Genomic DNA, 17,931 nt, shown 5'->3' on the forward strand with positions numbered 1-17,931 from the left:
TATATATATTTATCATTGTCAGTCAAGTAATATATTCAATGCAGTATGTAGTTATCAACAAAAACGATGTGACAAATCTTATACGGGGTGGAAGTATTTCTAGTTTTGAACATCTTAGTCCTCGCTCGAAAGAAAGCAACAACGTGAAAAGTTTGACAATCATGATAACCTCAAAGGAAACTGAAAGAGATGCCTTGTCAAAACTTTGGACTATATTCATCATCGTAGGATTATTAGTGTCTTAAATGAAACTTGGTAATATATATTTTAGGAAGTTTAATTTTGATGCACTGACAATGGAAAATGTTTTGCATAGTCGTGCAATCATATCTGTTCTACGTAAATGTAAAAGGTAGTTATTTTTATTGATGTAGCATTATAGAATTGGATGCATGTGTAAAAATACATCAAAATTAAATTCTATTTTATATTCCCTTTACTTTTATTTAATCGCTATTGTACTAGTTTCTTCTAATTTATTGATGCACAAAACATGCAAATTTCGTAAGATTAGAAACAATGAAATAAATGAAAAATTAAATATAGTTGACTTGATAATGGGAAGCACAGTTTACACTAGTTAATTTTAGTGTGTGATGCTAAGTTCTGTGACATTAAGTTGTAACATGATTTTCTTAGAATATTACAAAGATAAAGGGTGTCAAATATTAGTAGATCTATACCTTCCTTTCTTTTGAAAGCAAAATGATATCAAAATTGAAAATTAGTCCAAAAGTGAGGGAAAAAACGAAAGAGAAAAGAGACGCAACCACCACAATGACAATAGAGTAGAATATGAATATATATGCAAACAAAAAGCATACTTTTCCAACTTCCTACTAAACCCTACGTTAGTTGGCAATTGAGAAAGGAAAACTACCAAACTAAATTAATGAAGGGAGAAAATAATACCTTACCTATTAAAAACACAAAAAGAAGTATATAATTCCAATTTCCAAACAGCTAAGGAAAGGGTTATTATTAACAAATATCCTTCTTTTCGGGATAAATAAAGACCCGAGTTCAAAATTTTGAAACATATTTTTGTGGAAAAAAAATAAAAATAAAAACATATAGCATTCATATATTATTATACGTTGAACAAGTCCGTGAACTACTTTGTTGAATTAAATATTTCGTAATGGTCATACATACTACATTAAGAAAAGTGACGTTTTGGACATGGCATCATTTTGATCTTTGGAGAGTCATGAATAAATTTTGAGATTTTGCTTATTTCATTAATAGAAAAATTATATCAATTAATACCCCTAATAAAAATTAGAGTAAAGGACATTTTTATCTCTGACCTTTTTTTTCGCGGACATTTTCGTCTTCAAAAAATGAAAAATGCATTAAAGTCCCTAACTCCTCAAAAACGTGGACATATATGTTCTTCCGTTGAATTCAGCCGTTTGCACTGGACGGAAAAGGATGAGCTGGCAGAGGTGGCGCTGAGGTGGCCGTAACGGAGGCCAGGTGGCCTGGAGCATTTCGTAACAGGACATATAAGTCCTTGGAGACGAAAACGACGCCGTTTTTGTAACCTCCCCCAATCCTGTATCGAATTTCTCTGCCTTTTGTTCTTCCTTCATCATTTTTCCCTTCCATTCTTCTTCCTTGGCCCCTGCCTCCATCACCGCCGCACAGCGGCGCCTCCCTCAGCCACCATCAATGCCGGCGACTTCCTCCTTCCTCTCTTTTGAGTAGCTGTTGGCCCTGTGAGCGATCCTCAATCTCATACCCATTAATGGATGCTTCCTAATCAGGACAACCTTTCTGGATAATGGATCTTCGATGCTACAAACATCAAAATAATCAGGGTAATCGGTTAATGAGACATTTGTGGTGTTGAGTTAAGAAATTAACTAAATAAATTAAGTGATGGCACACATTATTTTTGGGCAAAATAAATAATTAATGTTGATTAATTATAATTACATGTTACTAATTACTTATAAATTGTTGCAGGCCAAAATTTGAATTACAGCCCAAATGGAATGAAAAATAAAATAACCAAGCTGGTGGGTTGAAAAGAAAAAACAGAAGCTCAAAAGAAACAAAGTCAAAGAAATCAAAACGGGCCAAGCAAATCATATTCATACCCAAGCCCGAATTGAGTTCAGCAAGCTTTTTCCTTCTCACTTGCTTTCACAAACTCAACGTTACTTTTTTTCTGACCATGTCAAATCACAGAAGCAAGAGAAATTGCTTAGCTCCTAAGCTATTCAAAGAAGAGGAAAGAAAGAGAAGGTCAGGCAAGAAAGGCTGAAGTCAAATCAACAAGTTCAAGCCAAATCCGGTTTTTGGTAAAAGTAATCCATTTCCGTTTGCGTGCTCCATATCTTCTTTTCTACCTCCCAACACTCTGCAAGTCCGAAAATGGCACACAAGAGAAAGTTGTTTTCTGCCCTAATCTGCTGTGCATCCACGGTCTCAAACATGTCTTGGGGACCAAGTTGGTTTTCAAGGGCTCAGATCATGTTGATCTTTGGAAGATTTCTATGGTTGCTGCATTATGGCTTTCGGTCAAGATAAAGAAGTCAAAAGGAAAGTTTCTAATCTGAAGATTAAGGAGAAAAAGTGAATCTGTGGGTTGGTGAAGCTCAAGGCTCAAGGTGTTGACCTTGGAAGAAGAACCCAACAACATGCAAGGAGAATAAAAGAAGACTTCTTGCTCATTCAGAACTAAGGAGAGAAAACCAGAGAGTGAGAACAGTGTTCTGTTAAGAAGTTCCTCTACTTGGATAATGCTTTCTTTCAAAGAAGCATTCGGCCAATACTAAAGAACTGCATCTAAGGTTTGCGAATCTGGTTTTGCACATAGCAAAGAGGCTGCTGATGAAGTCAATCTCCTTCATGTTTTACTGATTGTAATGAACTTTTCTAAGCTTATCTTTCTGTAATTTCTTAAGAGAAAAGGCATTGTGAGAAAGTTCAAGTAAAAGCCATGAGTGGAAAAAGGCTGAGTGATACACTTGAGAGAAAAGTCTAGAGTTATTTTCTGATTTCTTTAGGTTGGTTAAGTGTCTTGTATCTTGTACCTGGTTGGTATCCCTTTCTTAGTTGGGTTAGTACTAAGAGTGAGTAGTTAGGTGTTAGCATAGCCAATGTCAAGTTAGGTTAGAACTTGAGTGTGAAATTGGTGTATGTAATACTGTTAACTATAGTAAAATTCTTCCATAGTTGTGGAGGAGACTGGATGTAGGTTGCATAGCACAAGGCAACCGAACCAGAATACATGCTGGTGTTAGCTTTTCTCTTCTCTGATGAGTTCTGTTTTTTGATATTCATGAGACAAAAATAAATTGTCTCATAAATTTTCGCTGTTGTGATTCAAACAGAACCTGAATTGAAAGTTTGTTTAAAAGGGTAATAACTGCAACTAAAAGGAAGGCATAGATTCAACCCCCCCTTCTCTAAGCCTACCACAACCTTCATGTGGATATCCATTTCTTCTTTGTGTAGGCATAAAGCATGAGGTGTGAGCTTAACATGTGGAGGGAAGCCACGATCTTGTTGGAATTGCATGAAAATACAATGATACTTGTATATAAATTTGGTGGTTGTCATGGAAAGGTTGAGGGGTTCTTTCAACAGAGAAGCATTGTATAAGGAGAGGGATTTGAAAGTAGATGAAACTATTTCATTCTTGAAGGAAAGAGCCTGTTTAAAATCTTTGTCTTTAAGGATTGCATTCAACTATACTGACCAAAGGACAAAACGTCCAGCATAAACTTTTGTGCCATTCAACTATGTTCTATTTTAATAGAATGCTATAGCATTGCCTAATCCACTGGAATAAGGCTTAATTGTTTTTGTCAACTGTGTTCAATTAAACCCTAATCTACTCAAATTGTGTAAACATAACCTACAGAAGAATTCTCAAATTATAGAAAAATTGCAACAGGTGAAGGGAGTGGACCAAGTCAAGCTGTAAGGGTCATATGTGTAGTTGAAATATTTAGTATGACAGTAGCAACATCACAACATCCTCTTCCCAATGCAGCAAACAAAACTTCTTTGAAATTCGGCAGCAACAAACAATGAATTCAACAGTCAATTATAGGTAGAGAGTGTAGATCAAATAATCAAGTCTCACTGAATCAAAATTGAAGTTCAATATGCATTAAGAACTCAGCATCACTAAGCAAGAACAAAAACAAGTAACATGAGCCATAATCAAGCATAGTAAAAACCAAGTAGCACAATCAACATAAGTACAGCACAATGTCTTGAAATACAACACAGAGAACAAAAACAGCAGATTCAAGTAGCAATTCTCATCGAGTTCAACAATTATATCAAAAGTAAGCTACATGAAACCTAACAAAAGTGCATCATTGAATCAAAGGAATTAGCTCATTTTAAAACAGAGATGTGGCATCAGACAGTAAAATGAGCACATAAGAGTTCATTGTTAACCAAAACAGGCAATGAGAATTTACACACCAGCAGTGTAAAACATCAGTCTCAGCAATTTCCATTAACCAACCCTAATCCTAACAACTCAAGAACAATTGAACAAATTAAATATAATGAATTATAAACAGTGATTGCATAGAGAGCAGCATTAAGCAAGCAAGACCTAATCCACTATCCACGCCAGATTCTCTAATCTAACCAAATTAAAATTAGCTAAACAAAACTAACTAAACAATATTAATTAACTAATTGCAATATCAGAGTAAATTAAACAGAAAGAAAGAAGACCTGGGAAGCACAGGGGTGGTAAGGAGAGAGAGAGAGGAAATGATGGTTGGGCCCTAGTAGCGACGGTGGTGCACCAGTAGAGAGGCGGCGGCAGTGGGTCGCCGAGAAGGTTGTCGCGGACGAACGGTGGGTGGAAGGAGGGTGAGAAGAAAGAGAAACTAATGGGAATAAGGGAGTGAGAAAGGGAAGAAGACGCGAAAAGAGAGGAAGGAAGGGGTCGTTGGCGTTGATGGTGGCTGAAGGAGGCGCCGCTATGCGGCGGTGATGGAGACAGGGGCAAGGAAGAAGAATGGAAGGGAAAAGGACGAAGAAAGAAGAAAAGGCAGAGAAATTCAAAACATGATTGGAGGAGGTTACAAAAATCGCGTCGTTTTTGTCTCCAGGGACTTATATGTCCTGTTACGAAATGCTCCATGTCACCTGGCCTTCGTTACGGCCATCTCAGTGCCACCTCTGCCAGATCAGATTTTTCCGTTCCGTCCAAACGCCTGAATTTGACGAAAGGATTGAAATGTCCACGTTTTTGGGGGTGGATGACTTGAATATATTTTCCATTTCTTAAAAACGAAAATATCCGCGAAAAAAAAGGTCAAACAAAAATGTCCTTTACTCTAAAAATTATGAAGCAACCAATTGATAAAAAGTTATTCCAAAAAAAAGTAATAGTTAACTAATTAAAATTTTAGATAATTAGCCCATAACTTTTTATATATAAAAAAGTTTTCAAATATATTAATATACAGGTGTTTTAATAAATGTTAACCAGTTGATGTTTATATAATTAAACAAACTAAAAATTCTAGTTAATTTTGTTAAATATTTAAATCTAGGCCAAAATTTTAGGTTCATGAACACAAACATCAAATCAAAGTTATGAGAGAGTGAAGAGAATACCGATCAAAGGAATTGAATTATTCTGTCAAACTAATTTCATTTCCAATTATTTTTACTTTGTAATTTTTAACTATCCATTTAATAATTTTTTTAATTTATTATGTGTGGAATTATTACATATGATAGTGACAGATAATTAGATAGTCCAATGTAGAATTAGTGAACATTAATTAGTTACACACGAAAATGCTTCCCAAATTACAGAAAAGTCCCTCTAAAGTCTAACAAATTAAAATACATAAAAATTCCAAAAAAGAAAAAAGAAAATAATAATGGGAATGCAACTAACTTGAAGAAACCACCATCTCTCTCAACTCCGAAGAAGAACAACAAAGAAAGAAACTTTCAATACCATTTTCTCTCGGCATTCTCATTTCAATTTCCCGATTTCCCCATTTTCCTTCTCTATTCACTTCTCACTCTTTTTTCTTTGTAATCGAAATTCCCGGGAAAACCGCAAAGCTCGAAGCTTTCGCAGCTCGCAGTAACGACGAAGGAGATGGTGATTTTTGCCCCCAAGAAATGGGGGATTTTTGGGTTGTGGTGTTGCGTTCTCCTTCTCGCGATCTGTGCTAGGGTTTGTTCGCCAGTCAGATCCGACAAGGAAACAAGGGAGAGGTTCTACGGGAACATGCCCAACTCTTCTGCCCCTGAATCCAACGATGGAACCATTGCCAAGATGTTTGATCGCGTTCTCGAGAAGGAGTTCTCTGAGAATGAACAACCTGAAGGTTTTTATCTTATTTCTTGTTTCTCTGATTTTGCATTTAAAGTTTTTCTTTCGGTTTGTCTTCCGAGAAATTAGCTTGATGGGGTAGTTAAAGTTTGCAACTTTGCTAGTGTTTTGGTGTTGGTCGTTGGGTTTTGGAGTTCTGAAATATTGAAAACAGCTGCTTGTGGAATCAGCTGAATTTGCAAATAGTAAATGATGCATTGTTGGAAGAGGGTGTCTTTGGAATTTTGCATAGAAGAAAATGTGGTAAGCTTGAGAAGCTCCTTGGTAGTTTTTAGTGCATTGGAGTTGGAAAAAGAGCTAAGCATGTGCAGTGGAGATAGGAGTGTGTTGATGAATTTAGCTGTTCTTTGCTCAGTTTTAGTGGATTCCTGGTGAGGTGCTAAATCTTTGAGCTCTTTAGGTTGCATTAACGTTGTAATAGTGTGTACATCTGATGGATCATGATAAATTGCGAAGTTTGAACCAGAATAGTATTGCCCCAAGTTTGTGAAGCCACCAGTGATGGTATTCTCATACTTCTTTTCCATCTTTGACAGGAAATGATAAGAGCAGCTTCAATAGCAGTGTAGCTGATCAACAGGTAGATCTGATACTGTGGTCTTTAATAGTTATGTTAAAGTGGATTTTGTAAGCTGCCAACAAAAATGTTGTTTCTTTATGTATAAAAAGATGCCAAAATATATCCTTGTCAACATCAAATAATATTATAGAACAGAAATGAACCTGCATTGGGCATCTCTATTTTCTCTTTTAAATTCTCAAACGTTCAATCGGTTGTATGAAAATTCATCACTTTGATTAAGGAGTGATGGACTGCTCATGCTATTTATAAATGTTAAGATGATGTCTTTCATTCTATTTAGGGTATTTTCTATTCCTCTATTATATTATATGCATGCATAACTCCACCGTTGATGTTTCTGATTTCTCCTATTTTTTGTCTTGATGAAGCCCTCAAATATTTTACTCTTTTGCCGATAACTACTACTTCTTGCTCTTGGATTATTTTCATAGTTTAATTTCTGCTTGAGCTGCTCTTTCTATTAGGATTATTCCAAAGTTATTTTCTTTATATAAGTATCATTTTTTACGATCTGGTCTTGTTTTGTAGGCTGTGTTGGAGACTGTAGCTAAAATTACTCATGATAAAACGAAGAAAAATGATACACATGAGGGAAAGTATGGTCTTTTTTCCCCTGTTACAACTTACAATAGATAGCTACGTGTTATATCCTTCATTTACCCAGTAATTCTCTCATCATCTTTTAATGATTATTTTTTGCAGTTTCACAAGACCATTTCAGCTTCAAGATGTATTCTCCCTCGAGAATGAAGATTCTGAAGACGTGACAACCTTGATTGACAAAAAGGTGCACAATTTTTTTTCCGGATGCATAAAAGGTGCACTATAGTATCATGTGAAGGCTCAATGATTGCTCTTCATTGTTCTGATAACTATTTTGTTTTGTGTTTCCTGCTTACATATTTATGCCACTTCATGGCAGGACAATGTCTTTGTGATGTCAAACAAGAAATCCAAATATCCCGTGCTTCAAGTGGATTTGAGGTTGATATCTACTATGACTTTATTATTTTAAACTGTGGTTACCTTTCAGTGAATCCTAGTAATTTCTATTATCAATGGATACGCATTGGATTTCAGAGGCTAGCAGATTTCCAGAAATTATATTTCCTTTTTGTTTCCTTATTTGTGATACCCTTATTGATGATGATAAGTTGAACATATTATGTTCTCATACCTATCTTTTTTTTTTTTGTAATTTTTGAAATCCTTTTATCTGGCTTTCCTATTTATTTTCTATCATGATGTGTGATTGTTGTTCATTCATGCAGGCTAATATCGGATTTAGTGGTTCTCATAGTTTCTGCAGCCATTGGTGGAATTATCTTTTCCTGTTTGGGACAACCGGTTTGTAACTGTTACTATTACTCATTGTGGCATTTTGTGACTTTTATGCAATTTCATTGACAATAAGTGTTTTTTTTTAGTGGTCTTCTGCAATAAGTTATGTTGAGTATTGGATTTCATCTGCTTTTCTTTAGGTTATTGTGGGCTACCTTCTTGCTGGCTCCCTTATTGGACCAGGAGGTTTGAAATTCATTAGTGAAATGGTACAGGTATGTTGTTCTCAACAACTCACTATCATTTTTGCTGAAGCAAGCTGTGTCCTGTAATTTTTTGTCAATCGTTTTGCACTGGATAAACCTTTTCTCCTCACATTTTATATAGGTTGAAACTGTTGCACAATTTGGGGTTGTATTTCTTCTCTTTGCATTGGGTCTGGAGTTTTCCTTGGCAAAGGTTTGCTATTCATGTCTTATTGATAGTATTTCACATATTTTGACCCTAGGTTATCTCAACTCAACTCATGATTTTAAAGATTAAAATGGAAATATTGTTATCCTTGCCAAAGGCTATCAATTAGGGGTTGCAAAATATTGATAAATTTTCATTTTCTAAAGAGCAGCTGTTCTGAAATTTGTATCCATGCAGTTAAAAGCTGTTGGACCTGTTGCTGTTTTAGGAGGTCTTCTTCAAATTGCTATTTTCATGGTTCTTTGTGGCATTCTTTCCAAGGTATGGTGCTGAGTGTATATGTTATGGTCTTCAATAGAATTAAGGATTTATGGTTGAGTAGAGATGGGTTCTGAACATCATTTTCCACTTGATTTGCAGATATTTGGAGCCAAATTGTCTGAAGGTGTTTTCGTTGGCTCATTTCTCTCCATGTCATCCACAGCAGTGGTATGTTTTCCCTGTTTCTCCAAACAAAAAAACACTGTATATATCCCCTTTCTTTTACAAAAAAGAAAAACCTGGTGCTTTGTGAATTCTGACATGACACATTTACTTTCACTTTTAACCAGGTCATAAAGTTTTTGGTGGATCGGAATACTAATAATGCTCTTCATGTTCAAGTTACCATTGGGACTCTTATTTTTCAGGTATCTTTCTTGTTGATGTTAAATGGTAACTTGTTAGATTTTCATAAAGTAATGTCTAAGGATTGACTTGTCTGTTTATTGGTCCTTGTTCAACATGTGTATATCCAGGATTGCACTGTGGGTTTACTATTTGCGCTGCTTCCAGTTTTGGGTGGCAGCAGTGGTCTTCTACAAGGATTTATTTCAATGGGAAAACTGTAAGTCTCTTCGTATGCAATCCTTTCTCTGGTTCCTTTGTATCATTTCATAAAGCGCCTTTCTGATTAATGATCAAGAACTATTTGTTCTGTTAATCAGTTAATGCAAGCTAATTGACTCTAATAATGCTGCTATATTTCTCTACTAGTTTCCACTTTCGAGAGTTCTTGAAGGCCTAAACTTAAGGGCACGATTTTTTCCATACAAGTTCTCATCCAAATAAACTTTAATATACCAACTCTAACATATATTTAACACTATCTTCTAAAGTGGATAAATGACACCAGTGTAACAACTGTAATTTGTGGGAAAACTGTATCGAGCAGAAAATTTTACTTGTGAACTTGAGGAAACACTGAAATGTTGATGTATCTTGCAAAATTCTACGTCACAAGTTTTAGTGAGATATAGGGTTCATAATGGTTTTCAGGCCCTCTTTTTAGGGGTTTTGTTTGTTTGTTTGTTTTGTGTGTGTGTGTGTGTGGGGGGGGGGGGGGGAGAGTGTGGATATGATCATTTATATTATTGAATATATCTAATTGTTTTTTTTTTATAACTTCAGGATGCTAATGCTGTCCTTGTATCTTACTGCTACTTCTGTCGTGTCTTGGTCATTTGTTCCTCGCTTTCTTAAACTGATGATGCAGCTCTCATCTCAGGTAAGGGTAATTCATATTTGTTTCAGAGTTTTACTTCCACTTTCTTGCCTCCGATAGCAATTTTCATGAGCTTCCTTTCCTTTCCAGACAAATGAACTTTATCAGCTAGCTGCTGTTGCTTTCTGCTTACTCTCTGCATGGGTAAGAAAACCGTATACTAAGTTTTCCTTTAGTTATGTGCCATTCCATATTGCTTTTCCAAAACAATTCAAAGCCTAATGGCCTTGTCTACATCTGTGTTATATGCAGTTTGGTGGATTAAACAATTAGTTATGATGCTGTGCATTTTGTTAACTTTATTTAATATCTTTCCAGTGCAGTGATAAGCTCGGCCTTAGTCTTGAGCTGGGTTCATTTATGGCTGGTGTGATGGTTTCTACAACAGATTTTGCTCAACATACTTTGGATCAGGTATCATTCTCATGTTTATTTACTTTTTCTGAATTGTGAAGTTCATTGCAGTTGTCTGATTATGCTTTCATATTATATATAGGTGGAACCAATTCGAAACCTATTTGCAGCTCTTTTCCTCTCGAGTATCGGAATGCTTATACATGTGCAATTTCTTTGGAACCATGTTGATATCTTGCTGGCATCTGTTATTCTGGTTATAGTCGTTAAGACAGCCGTTGTTGCAATAGTTACAAAGGCATTTGGATATAGCATTAGAACGTCATTTCTTGTAAGTTAACATTGTCAACTTCCATATGCTCTATTGGTTAACTATAATTACTTAAATACCATGATATGCTGAACACTGAATAGCTGTCTTAATGACAACGCAGGTTGGTATTTCGCTTGCTCAGATTGGAGAATTCGCTTTTGTTCTCCTCAGTCGTGCTTCAAATCTCAATCTTGTTGAGGTGTCTGCGCTCTCTCTCCTATGCTTTTTTCCCCTCTCATTAATGTCGTCCCTCTCTCTCTCTCTCTCTCTCTCTCTCTCTCTCTCTCTCTCTCTCTCTCTCTCTCTCTGACTGACTACAATATTTCAGGGGAAAATGTATCTTCTTCTTCTGGGAACGACGGCTTTCAGTCTGGTAAATTTCATTTGCACCTAGAAGCTCCATACTAATCTTCCTTTTACAAGTTTATACTTATTGTTAAAATGCCTCAGGTTACCACCCCACTACTTTTTAAGTTGATACCTCTTGTCATGAATCTCGGTGTTCTCATGCGCTGGTTCCCCTCCGAAAATACCACACCGAACGAGGTTTTCTCTCTCTCTCTCTCTCTCTCTCTCTCTCTCTCTCTCTCTCTCTCTCTCTCTCTCTCACACACACACACACACACACACACACACACACACACACACACACACACATATTTAGACCTTGGTGTTGCTAACGAATATAATCCGTTTTCAACCCTTAACAGGCAAAAGCTTCAATGAGCGAAACAGACAGAATGTTGTGACTAGTGGCTCATCTCTTTTTCATTGACCTTAAATAATGTATTGGAGGCAAGCATCTATTCTTTGGTGACTAATGAAATCAGGATTTCAATGTGTTACCCCTCAAGAGCTCCATGATATGATAAGCTTCACAGACAAACCATTATATTCACTTCCACTAAAACACAGTGGAAGAAGATTTGATGTACATAGGAATATAAATTTTGTATTCTTTGAGGAAGATGTATATAGGTAATCACAGGCCAGTCTTGTTTGTTGCTTACACTGATCTGCTTACATCATACCCTGGTTAGCCTATATTTGCTGCCATGAATTGCTGCAGCTGAAATGATTCAACAAATTGTTTAGAAAAGAATTCAGCCTGTAACTTTTTTCTGTTTGAAGGTTTTTCTGTAACATGTAAGGACCCGAATGAAGATCTTGGTTAATAGTTACCGACCATTATTTCAAATTATTGGTGCTGTAGTTTAGCTAGGGTTTTGGTCATTAGGGTCTTGTAAAACAATCCAACTATGCATACACCCTTTATTATAGACATTGTTTTTATACTAATATTTTATTAACAATCAACATGTATTTTTTTTTTTTGGTTAATTGAAAAACAATCTAAATATACAATTGATTAATAACAATCGTATTTTTATACAGGTGTCGAAAGTGTTTGGTGTTCTAATACCTTTGATGACATAAGATTTTTACTTTTCCAGTGCTTTTTTTTAAAGTGTAAAAATGGAATGCTGCAGCACGTTGGAAAAAGAAGTCAAGAATTTCTATGAAATGACACTCAATTAAGACTCTAATAAACAACAAATAATATGAAAAATATTGTACTTAATTTGTACTTGTATACCAGTTCCTTGCATGCCGTTTAACTAACTGCAACATAATTAACTTCCATTCTGAATTTGTGGTTCCTATACTTTGACAATTACAGTTTTACATAACTCATGTAAGTTGTGATGCTAACTATTTTCTGTTATATTGTTCATTTGTGCTCATATTAGATATTAGTATTACAAACACACTGCTTATAATAGTGCAAAGTAAACATAAAATCAAGACATTCTGTCTATGTTCGCTCTACACTCCGCACCCAAACGTTAACTAATCTTTTTTATTCGGTGACAAATACAAATTGACACATTATCAACTGTTTCTTTGGTATTAGAAGGAGCAAGAGTATCAACTGCTTATCAAATTGACACATTATCAACTGTTATAACTGTAAAAAGTATCATTGATGTGAACGTATCATACGGCATCCAATTTGTAGGCCATGTATTACAAAATTGTAGGCAAAATGTTGTCATTTTAATTGTCTCCATACTCTCACATGCCACATACACCACCATTTTTGTGTCTATATTGTTATATGCCCAACCCTGTTGACTATTAACAAGTAATATCCACCATCTATTTCACATTATTTTAGACTTTTTCCACTATTACACTTTACATTTTAATTTAGATGGTTAGAGACTTGAGTATTGTATGTGCCAAAATGTACCACATTACCCTTTTATGTGTCTTGTTTTTTGTTTTGGCTTTTCAAGTTTCTTTATACATAAATTTAACTGTTAAAAAAGAAATGGACAAGTTACAAAAATTTCAATATGATCTCATTGTATTACAATGCATTGCATGTATTAGGCTGCAATACATCATGGAAGTCTATCCCTCTCTAAACAATCTCATCCAGTAGTAATACTATCCTTTGTTAATTACTACTGGTTAGCAAATAAGGGCCCCATTGGAATTGTTCTTCCAATATTACTTACAATTGAAGTTTCCATCATAGAGGGGATATATATTTTTGTAACTTTAGCAAATGTTTCAAGAGAATTTAAGCATCAATCAGGAGAACCAACACCACATTTTCATCTAATGTCCGAGTTCCTGTGTCAAAGACAAGATTATTGTGAAATTCACATAGTATCTAGCTTACCAAAGGATGCAACTACAAAACAAACTAATGCAAAGTAAGTTTAGATTTAATTTGGTTCTACTTACCACCATATAGGCCTGCTGCGTTATGAGGACGCATCGATACTGCTTTCCACAGGTTGCTTCTTTGGCCGGTTTCTTGTACTAGTTAAATGTCAAGATACAATAAGAGACTTGCATATAAACAAAACTGTTATTAAAATCAAGACTAGGTATAGAATTGAGCAGGTAACTAATTGCATACCTCGTATTCTTGGTGCAAGGATCCAGGTCTATTCTCCTTCAAGCCCTGCAATATAACAATAGGAATCACCATGCCTTTACCCACTCAAAAGAATCTTAAGTTGTTATATGAGTGCTAAGATAGCTGAACCTAGGAAATTGGCTGCACCTTAGATGGCAGTTTTGCAGGTTTTTTCACATCAGAAACCAGGGACAGCTGCAAATCAGACTCAAATATTAGCTAAATATGTACCAATGAAAGTATGGATCATATTAACATTGGAGAAATGGAATACAGTTTGTAAGTACCTTGCTAAGTAAATCTGTAGGTGGTTCATAATTAAGTCTCTTGTCATTTGGTTCCTATAAAAACAATACAAAGAAAAAGGGGGTAGGAATTCAAATAAGAAACATACGCAGAATGATTCATTCACATCTCAAATACAAGCATAAGATTAGTACATTACCAGTGGATATACTTTGATACTTCGGAAGACACCTCTTTCACCTTTGTTCGATCGTTGCTAATAAAAGCACCACACCCAGTTATAATCAATCAATTTATTTTACTAACAAATAAAACATGAAAAATTGAACCTATTCTAAAATCAGTTTTACAAACCGCATCCTCAGGCTTTCCTCTGGGTTTGTTAGTCATTCCACATTTCTCCTGCCTTGAGCCATCGCTAGAGTTTGTCCTAGAAGAGTAATATAACCAGATAACAGATTATAATTGCTCACTTATATGCAAAGATAATGCATGAATTAGCCGCATATCGTATCTGTAATTGTAATACTAATATTCTACCATGCAATTCTAAATGTTTATACCTTCGGTGTTCCCTTGTATTGGTGTTAGAACTTCTATTCAAAACTCCCTCACCCTACAATAGAGAAGCCATTAACCTTATTTGTTGGGCAAAAAGAGTTGCTTGAACATACTAACTAATTCATCCTACTTTAGTGAAGTAGAAGCAGAAGCAGATAGTTCAAACTTCAAAGGCTACAATTACTAAAGCATATTTCTAGGGGACTAGCATTGCTGGCAGTTTGTTGTATTACCTACTGTGATGTTTCGGGAAGAAAGTAAAATTTGGAACAATTATGAGTTCCTTCATTGCATTTAATTAAAAATAATGAATCGGAAAGCATACAACAGCATTTTTCAAAAGAAAATATTACATTAGCTTCTTTTGCTCGCTGTGTTTTCTTATTTTGTACGGATTGTGCTGGAGCCTGCAAAATCTGGTATGTCCAAAAAAATTATAATTGACAAAACAGCTATATACGCAAATTGACTATGATTAAGCACTTGTGATTTATTCAAGAAGTATAAACTGAAGGTACCTACCTTTTTATTCAAGGGACGTGCTATAAGTGACGATTTTGTATTTTCACGGGATTCAGCATCAGTTATTTGCCTATTAAAAAGCCACATCACCCAACAATTCAGCATGTATTTCGAAACCATTGGATACTATAATCTGAGTGTAGTAGTAGTAGTAGTTGGTATACTTGTGTCTTTGTGCCCTCACGGCTGTTTCCAGAACTGGTTCTTTAGGAATAGTTGCTTTCGGTCTAGAAGCTGCACTCACTCCAGAAGGATCTTTCTGCACCACAGTTCAAAATCACACATAAATTGATCTTGTATACTGAACTGTTAAGTATTGCACAACCGAATATTATACATGATGAAAAACTGGTTACCTCGGTTTTCTTATGTGCAAAAAGTGCTTGATGTTTCAGATGAGCAGCCTGTTGCAATAATAAATAATTAAGTCTAACATCAACAACAATAATGTGGACTTTTTTATTTTCTATATTTTTTTATGACAGAAACTTGCTCAATCTAGCAGTTCAGCCGAAAATAGTCCACTGAAATTATTTGCATGCTATTGTTCTAGCATTTTAAGAAACAAGGAAATCTAATTTTTTGATTATTTATTTATTTTTTTTAAATTGATGAACATTGAAAACCATATTTGAGAGAAATGCAAACCTGAAACTAAAGGCAACATCAATGTTCTGATTTTGTTAGGAGACATGGTACATATAATTTTTAAACATCAAGTTATTTGAAACTGGAAGGATATATAAATAACTAGGCACCAAATATTCAGATAAACTTAGATACCTTTTTTATGTAACCGGCTTCAAGCTTCTGTCTCTTGGATAATAGGCTATCATTTGGAGAAGAATCCTGACTCTTAATCCTGCTTAGTTTAAGGGAAAAAAGACTAAGAATTAAAGGTGAAAAAAGGAAAACAAGTTAACCACAATCTTACAAAGAAGGAAAGAAAACAAAAATAGACATAGTAATAATCATATAGTAAGATATAACTGATGGACCTGCAAGATTGATTGCATGTAACTTCAGTAACATTCTTCTGCTTGGCCAAATTACTTGCTGTTGGCTTCATGAAAGATGAAACTTTCGATTTCGATGATCCACTTGAATTGCTGCAGGTAGGCCTTGTTTCTGAAAACAAGCATGTATTCAGTTACAATTGCAATCGCAAAACCAAATGCTAAACACTTATGGGAAAAGAAAAAGAGAACAATTAAGATAGGAAGAGTTTAGGGGGCCAGCAATTTTATTGCATTTTGGCCAGCATGTAACCAGCAGAAAAAAGTGAGCCATTGGATGAAATCTCACACCATCAAATCATCATTGATGGCTAGTTGATGGCTACCAATCACAAATGTTGTTGGCCCCCTAGCATTGCTCATTAAGATATTCTTGACGTTGATCAAGAATCAGAAATTATCAATTACCAATCTATATGCAATAAAAGAAAAAAATTTTCCAGATTCAGTGTGCCAATTTCAACCACGTTTATCGATTGCATGAAAATCCGGTAAATTGTGAAATTGCAAAAAACAAAAGAGGGGAAAAGAACTGTACCTTTGCCATTATTGGCTGGAGCTTTTGAAACATCTGCACAGGGGTTTCTCCATTTAAACTTCAGCAAAAATGCTACAAAACAACGAAAAATTTCTATTATATTCAAAATTTTCTTTCTGAAACATACAATTTGCAATGAAAACAGAAAAAATCTACGAAACAAAAACATCACGATTCACAAAAAAAGGATCATATTCAATGAAATCCTTACGTGAAGGTTCATGGCTCTGAGCGGTTTCGAACCACTGCTCTGCTTCAGCATCATCAAAAAGCGTCTCGGGACGTAAGAAATCGCAGAATTGAGGAGCATCAAACTCGTAAACGGGATCGATTTCATCCTCTTCTAGGCACGCGTATTCGACCTCGATCTCCTCGAACTCCTCAAACTCTTCTTCCATCATTCTCTCTCTGTTTCAGAGGCTAGTAGCTACAATTTCCGTGTTTTCCGCAATGGAATCTCCGTTTTCTCACCGTAATTGAAGAAGACGAAGAACCTCAACGAATAAGGGGTAAAAAGCAATGAAGCAAACAAAAATAAAATAATAATAATAATAACGAATGAATGAATGAATGAATAAAATTGAATTGAATTGAATTGAATGGGAGGGAGAGAGAGAGAATGCGGTTGAATTGGGGATTCGACACGAACCAGAAAGAATCCGCGTTGAAGTTACAGAGTCGAATCCCGTCCCCGCTTCTCTCTCTTTTTCTCGTTTGAGGGAAAATAACTCTGTTCGTTAATCCGTTTTCCCGGAAAAACGAAGAGGTTGAGGTTGGGACGTTAATTTATAATAAGCTTGATCTTAGTCAATTAAATTAATTAATTAGTATATATATTTGGTTCTGTGTGTTCTTTTATTTGGAATGAGTGGAAATGAAAGAGGAAATGGATGAATGAAGTGTTAATGTCGGAGAGAATGGCGAAGATTTCGTTGCGAGAGAGAGAGTTTGTTTGGCGCCCAATTTAGACACACATGCTTACCATTTTTTGAATTTTTCATCGCATCGTATATTAATATGTTCCGTTAGTCAATCATTATTTTACCACTAATCCCTTCATCTACTAAATCCTTAAAAAAAATAAAAAATTAAGTACACGTAAAATTGATAATTAAAAATTATTAATTATCAATTTTTATAAAATTAACTGACTTTTTATTTAAAAAAAAGACGATGTCAATTTTTATCTTAAGTATTTTTTTTCATATATTAAAATCTTATTAAATACGATTACAGATGAAAATACTAAAATAACTATCATCTTGACTAATATTATATATAT

The 17,931-nt window shown here is 35.1% G+C and overlaps 2 protein-coding genes across 3 annotated transcripts; one reads left to right on the forward strand and one right to left on the reverse strand.

The window, feature by feature from the left end:
* Positions 1 to 5,862: 5,862 nt before the first annotated feature.
* Positions 5,863 to 12,144, forward strand: LOC112801712 (K(+) efflux antiporter 5). The gene is made up of 20 exons (XM_025844615.3): positions 5,863 to 6,338; positions 6,880 to 6,923; positions 7,455 to 7,522; positions 7,629 to 7,713; positions 7,849 to 7,910; positions 8,198 to 8,273; positions 8,408 to 8,482; positions 8,595 to 8,666; positions 8,859 to 8,942; positions 9,042 to 9,110; positions 9,233 to 9,310; positions 9,419 to 9,507; positions 10,071 to 10,167; positions 10,255 to 10,308; positions 10,483 to 10,578; positions 10,661 to 10,849; positions 10,953 to 11,030; positions 11,160 to 11,204; positions 11,282 to 11,377; positions 11,542 to 12,144. The coding sequence occupies exons 1-20, from the start codon at positions 6,107 to 6,109 to the stop codon at positions 11,578 to 11,580; spliced, it is 1,728 nt and encodes a 575-aa protein (XP_025700400.1). The 5' UTR covers positions 5,863 to 6,106; the 3' UTR covers positions 11,581 to 12,144.
* A 1,023-nt stretch (positions 12,145 to 13,167) lies between these two features.
* Positions 13,168 to 17,422, reverse strand: LOC112801713 (uncharacterized). Of its 2 annotated transcripts, XM_025844617.3 has the most exons (17): positions 17,299 to 17,422; positions 16,861 to 17,143; positions 16,650 to 16,721; positions 16,094 to 16,223; positions 15,879 to 15,957; positions 15,452 to 15,499; positions 15,260 to 15,354; positions 15,096 to 15,165; positions 14,927 to 14,989; positions 14,576 to 14,628; positions 14,367 to 14,442; positions 14,212 to 14,268; positions 14,054 to 14,107; positions 13,914 to 13,961; positions 13,767 to 13,811; positions 13,589 to 13,666; positions 13,168 to 13,474 (listed from the first exon to the last, which is right to left on the reverse strand). In XM_025844617.3, exons 2-17 carry the CDS (start codon positions 17,048 to 17,050, stop codon positions 13,460 to 13,462), a joined length of 1,173 nt encoding a protein of 390 aa, XP_025700402.1. In that variant the 5' UTR covers positions 17,051 to 17,143; positions 17,299 to 17,422; the 3' UTR covers positions 13,168 to 13,459. The 2 variants fall into 2 exon arrangements, with proteins under 2 accessions (XP_025700402.1, XP_025700401.1); XM_025844616.3 differs by having other exon boundaries at positions 16,861 to 17,409.
* Positions 17,423 to 17,931: the final 509 nt, after the last annotated feature.

This window comes from Arachis hypogaea, chromosome 5 (assembly GCF_003086295.3).
Source record: "Arachis hypogaea cultivar Tifrunner chromosome 5, arahy.Tifrunner.gnm2.J5K5, whole genome shotgun sequence".
Taxonomy (NCBI): Eukaryota; Viridiplantae; Streptophyta; class Magnoliopsida; order Fabales; family Fabaceae; genus Arachis; species Arachis hypogaea.

Bases quoted from the DNA above. Each gene is read 5' to 3' on its own strand.
- LOC112801712 (XM_025844615.3), top strand. From the start codon at position 6,107: ATGGTGATTTTTGCCCCCAAGAAATGGGGGATTTTTGGGTTGTGGTGT. The intron at 10,850-10,952 runs GTAAGTTAACAT...ATGACAACGCAG, and splicing joins GCATTAGAACGTCATTTCTT to GTTGGTATTTCGCTTGCTCA. The intron at 11,031-11,159 runs GTGTCTGCGCTC...ACAATATTTCAG, and splicing joins CAAATCTCAATCTTGTTGAG to GGGAAAATGTATCTTCTTCT.
- LOC112801713 (XM_025844617.3), bottom strand. From the start codon at position 17,050: ATGATGGAAGAAGAGTTTGAGGAGTTCGAGGAGATCGAGGTCGAATAC. The intron at 16,224-16,649 runs GTACAGTTCTTT...GCTTGTTTTCAG, and splicing joins TCCAGCCAATAATGGCAAAG to AAACAAGGCCTACCTGCAGC. The intron at 14,629-14,926 runs GTAATATTTTCT...TCTCTATTGTAG, and splicing joins AGCGAGCAAAAGAAGCTAAT to GGTGAGGGAGTTTTGAATAG.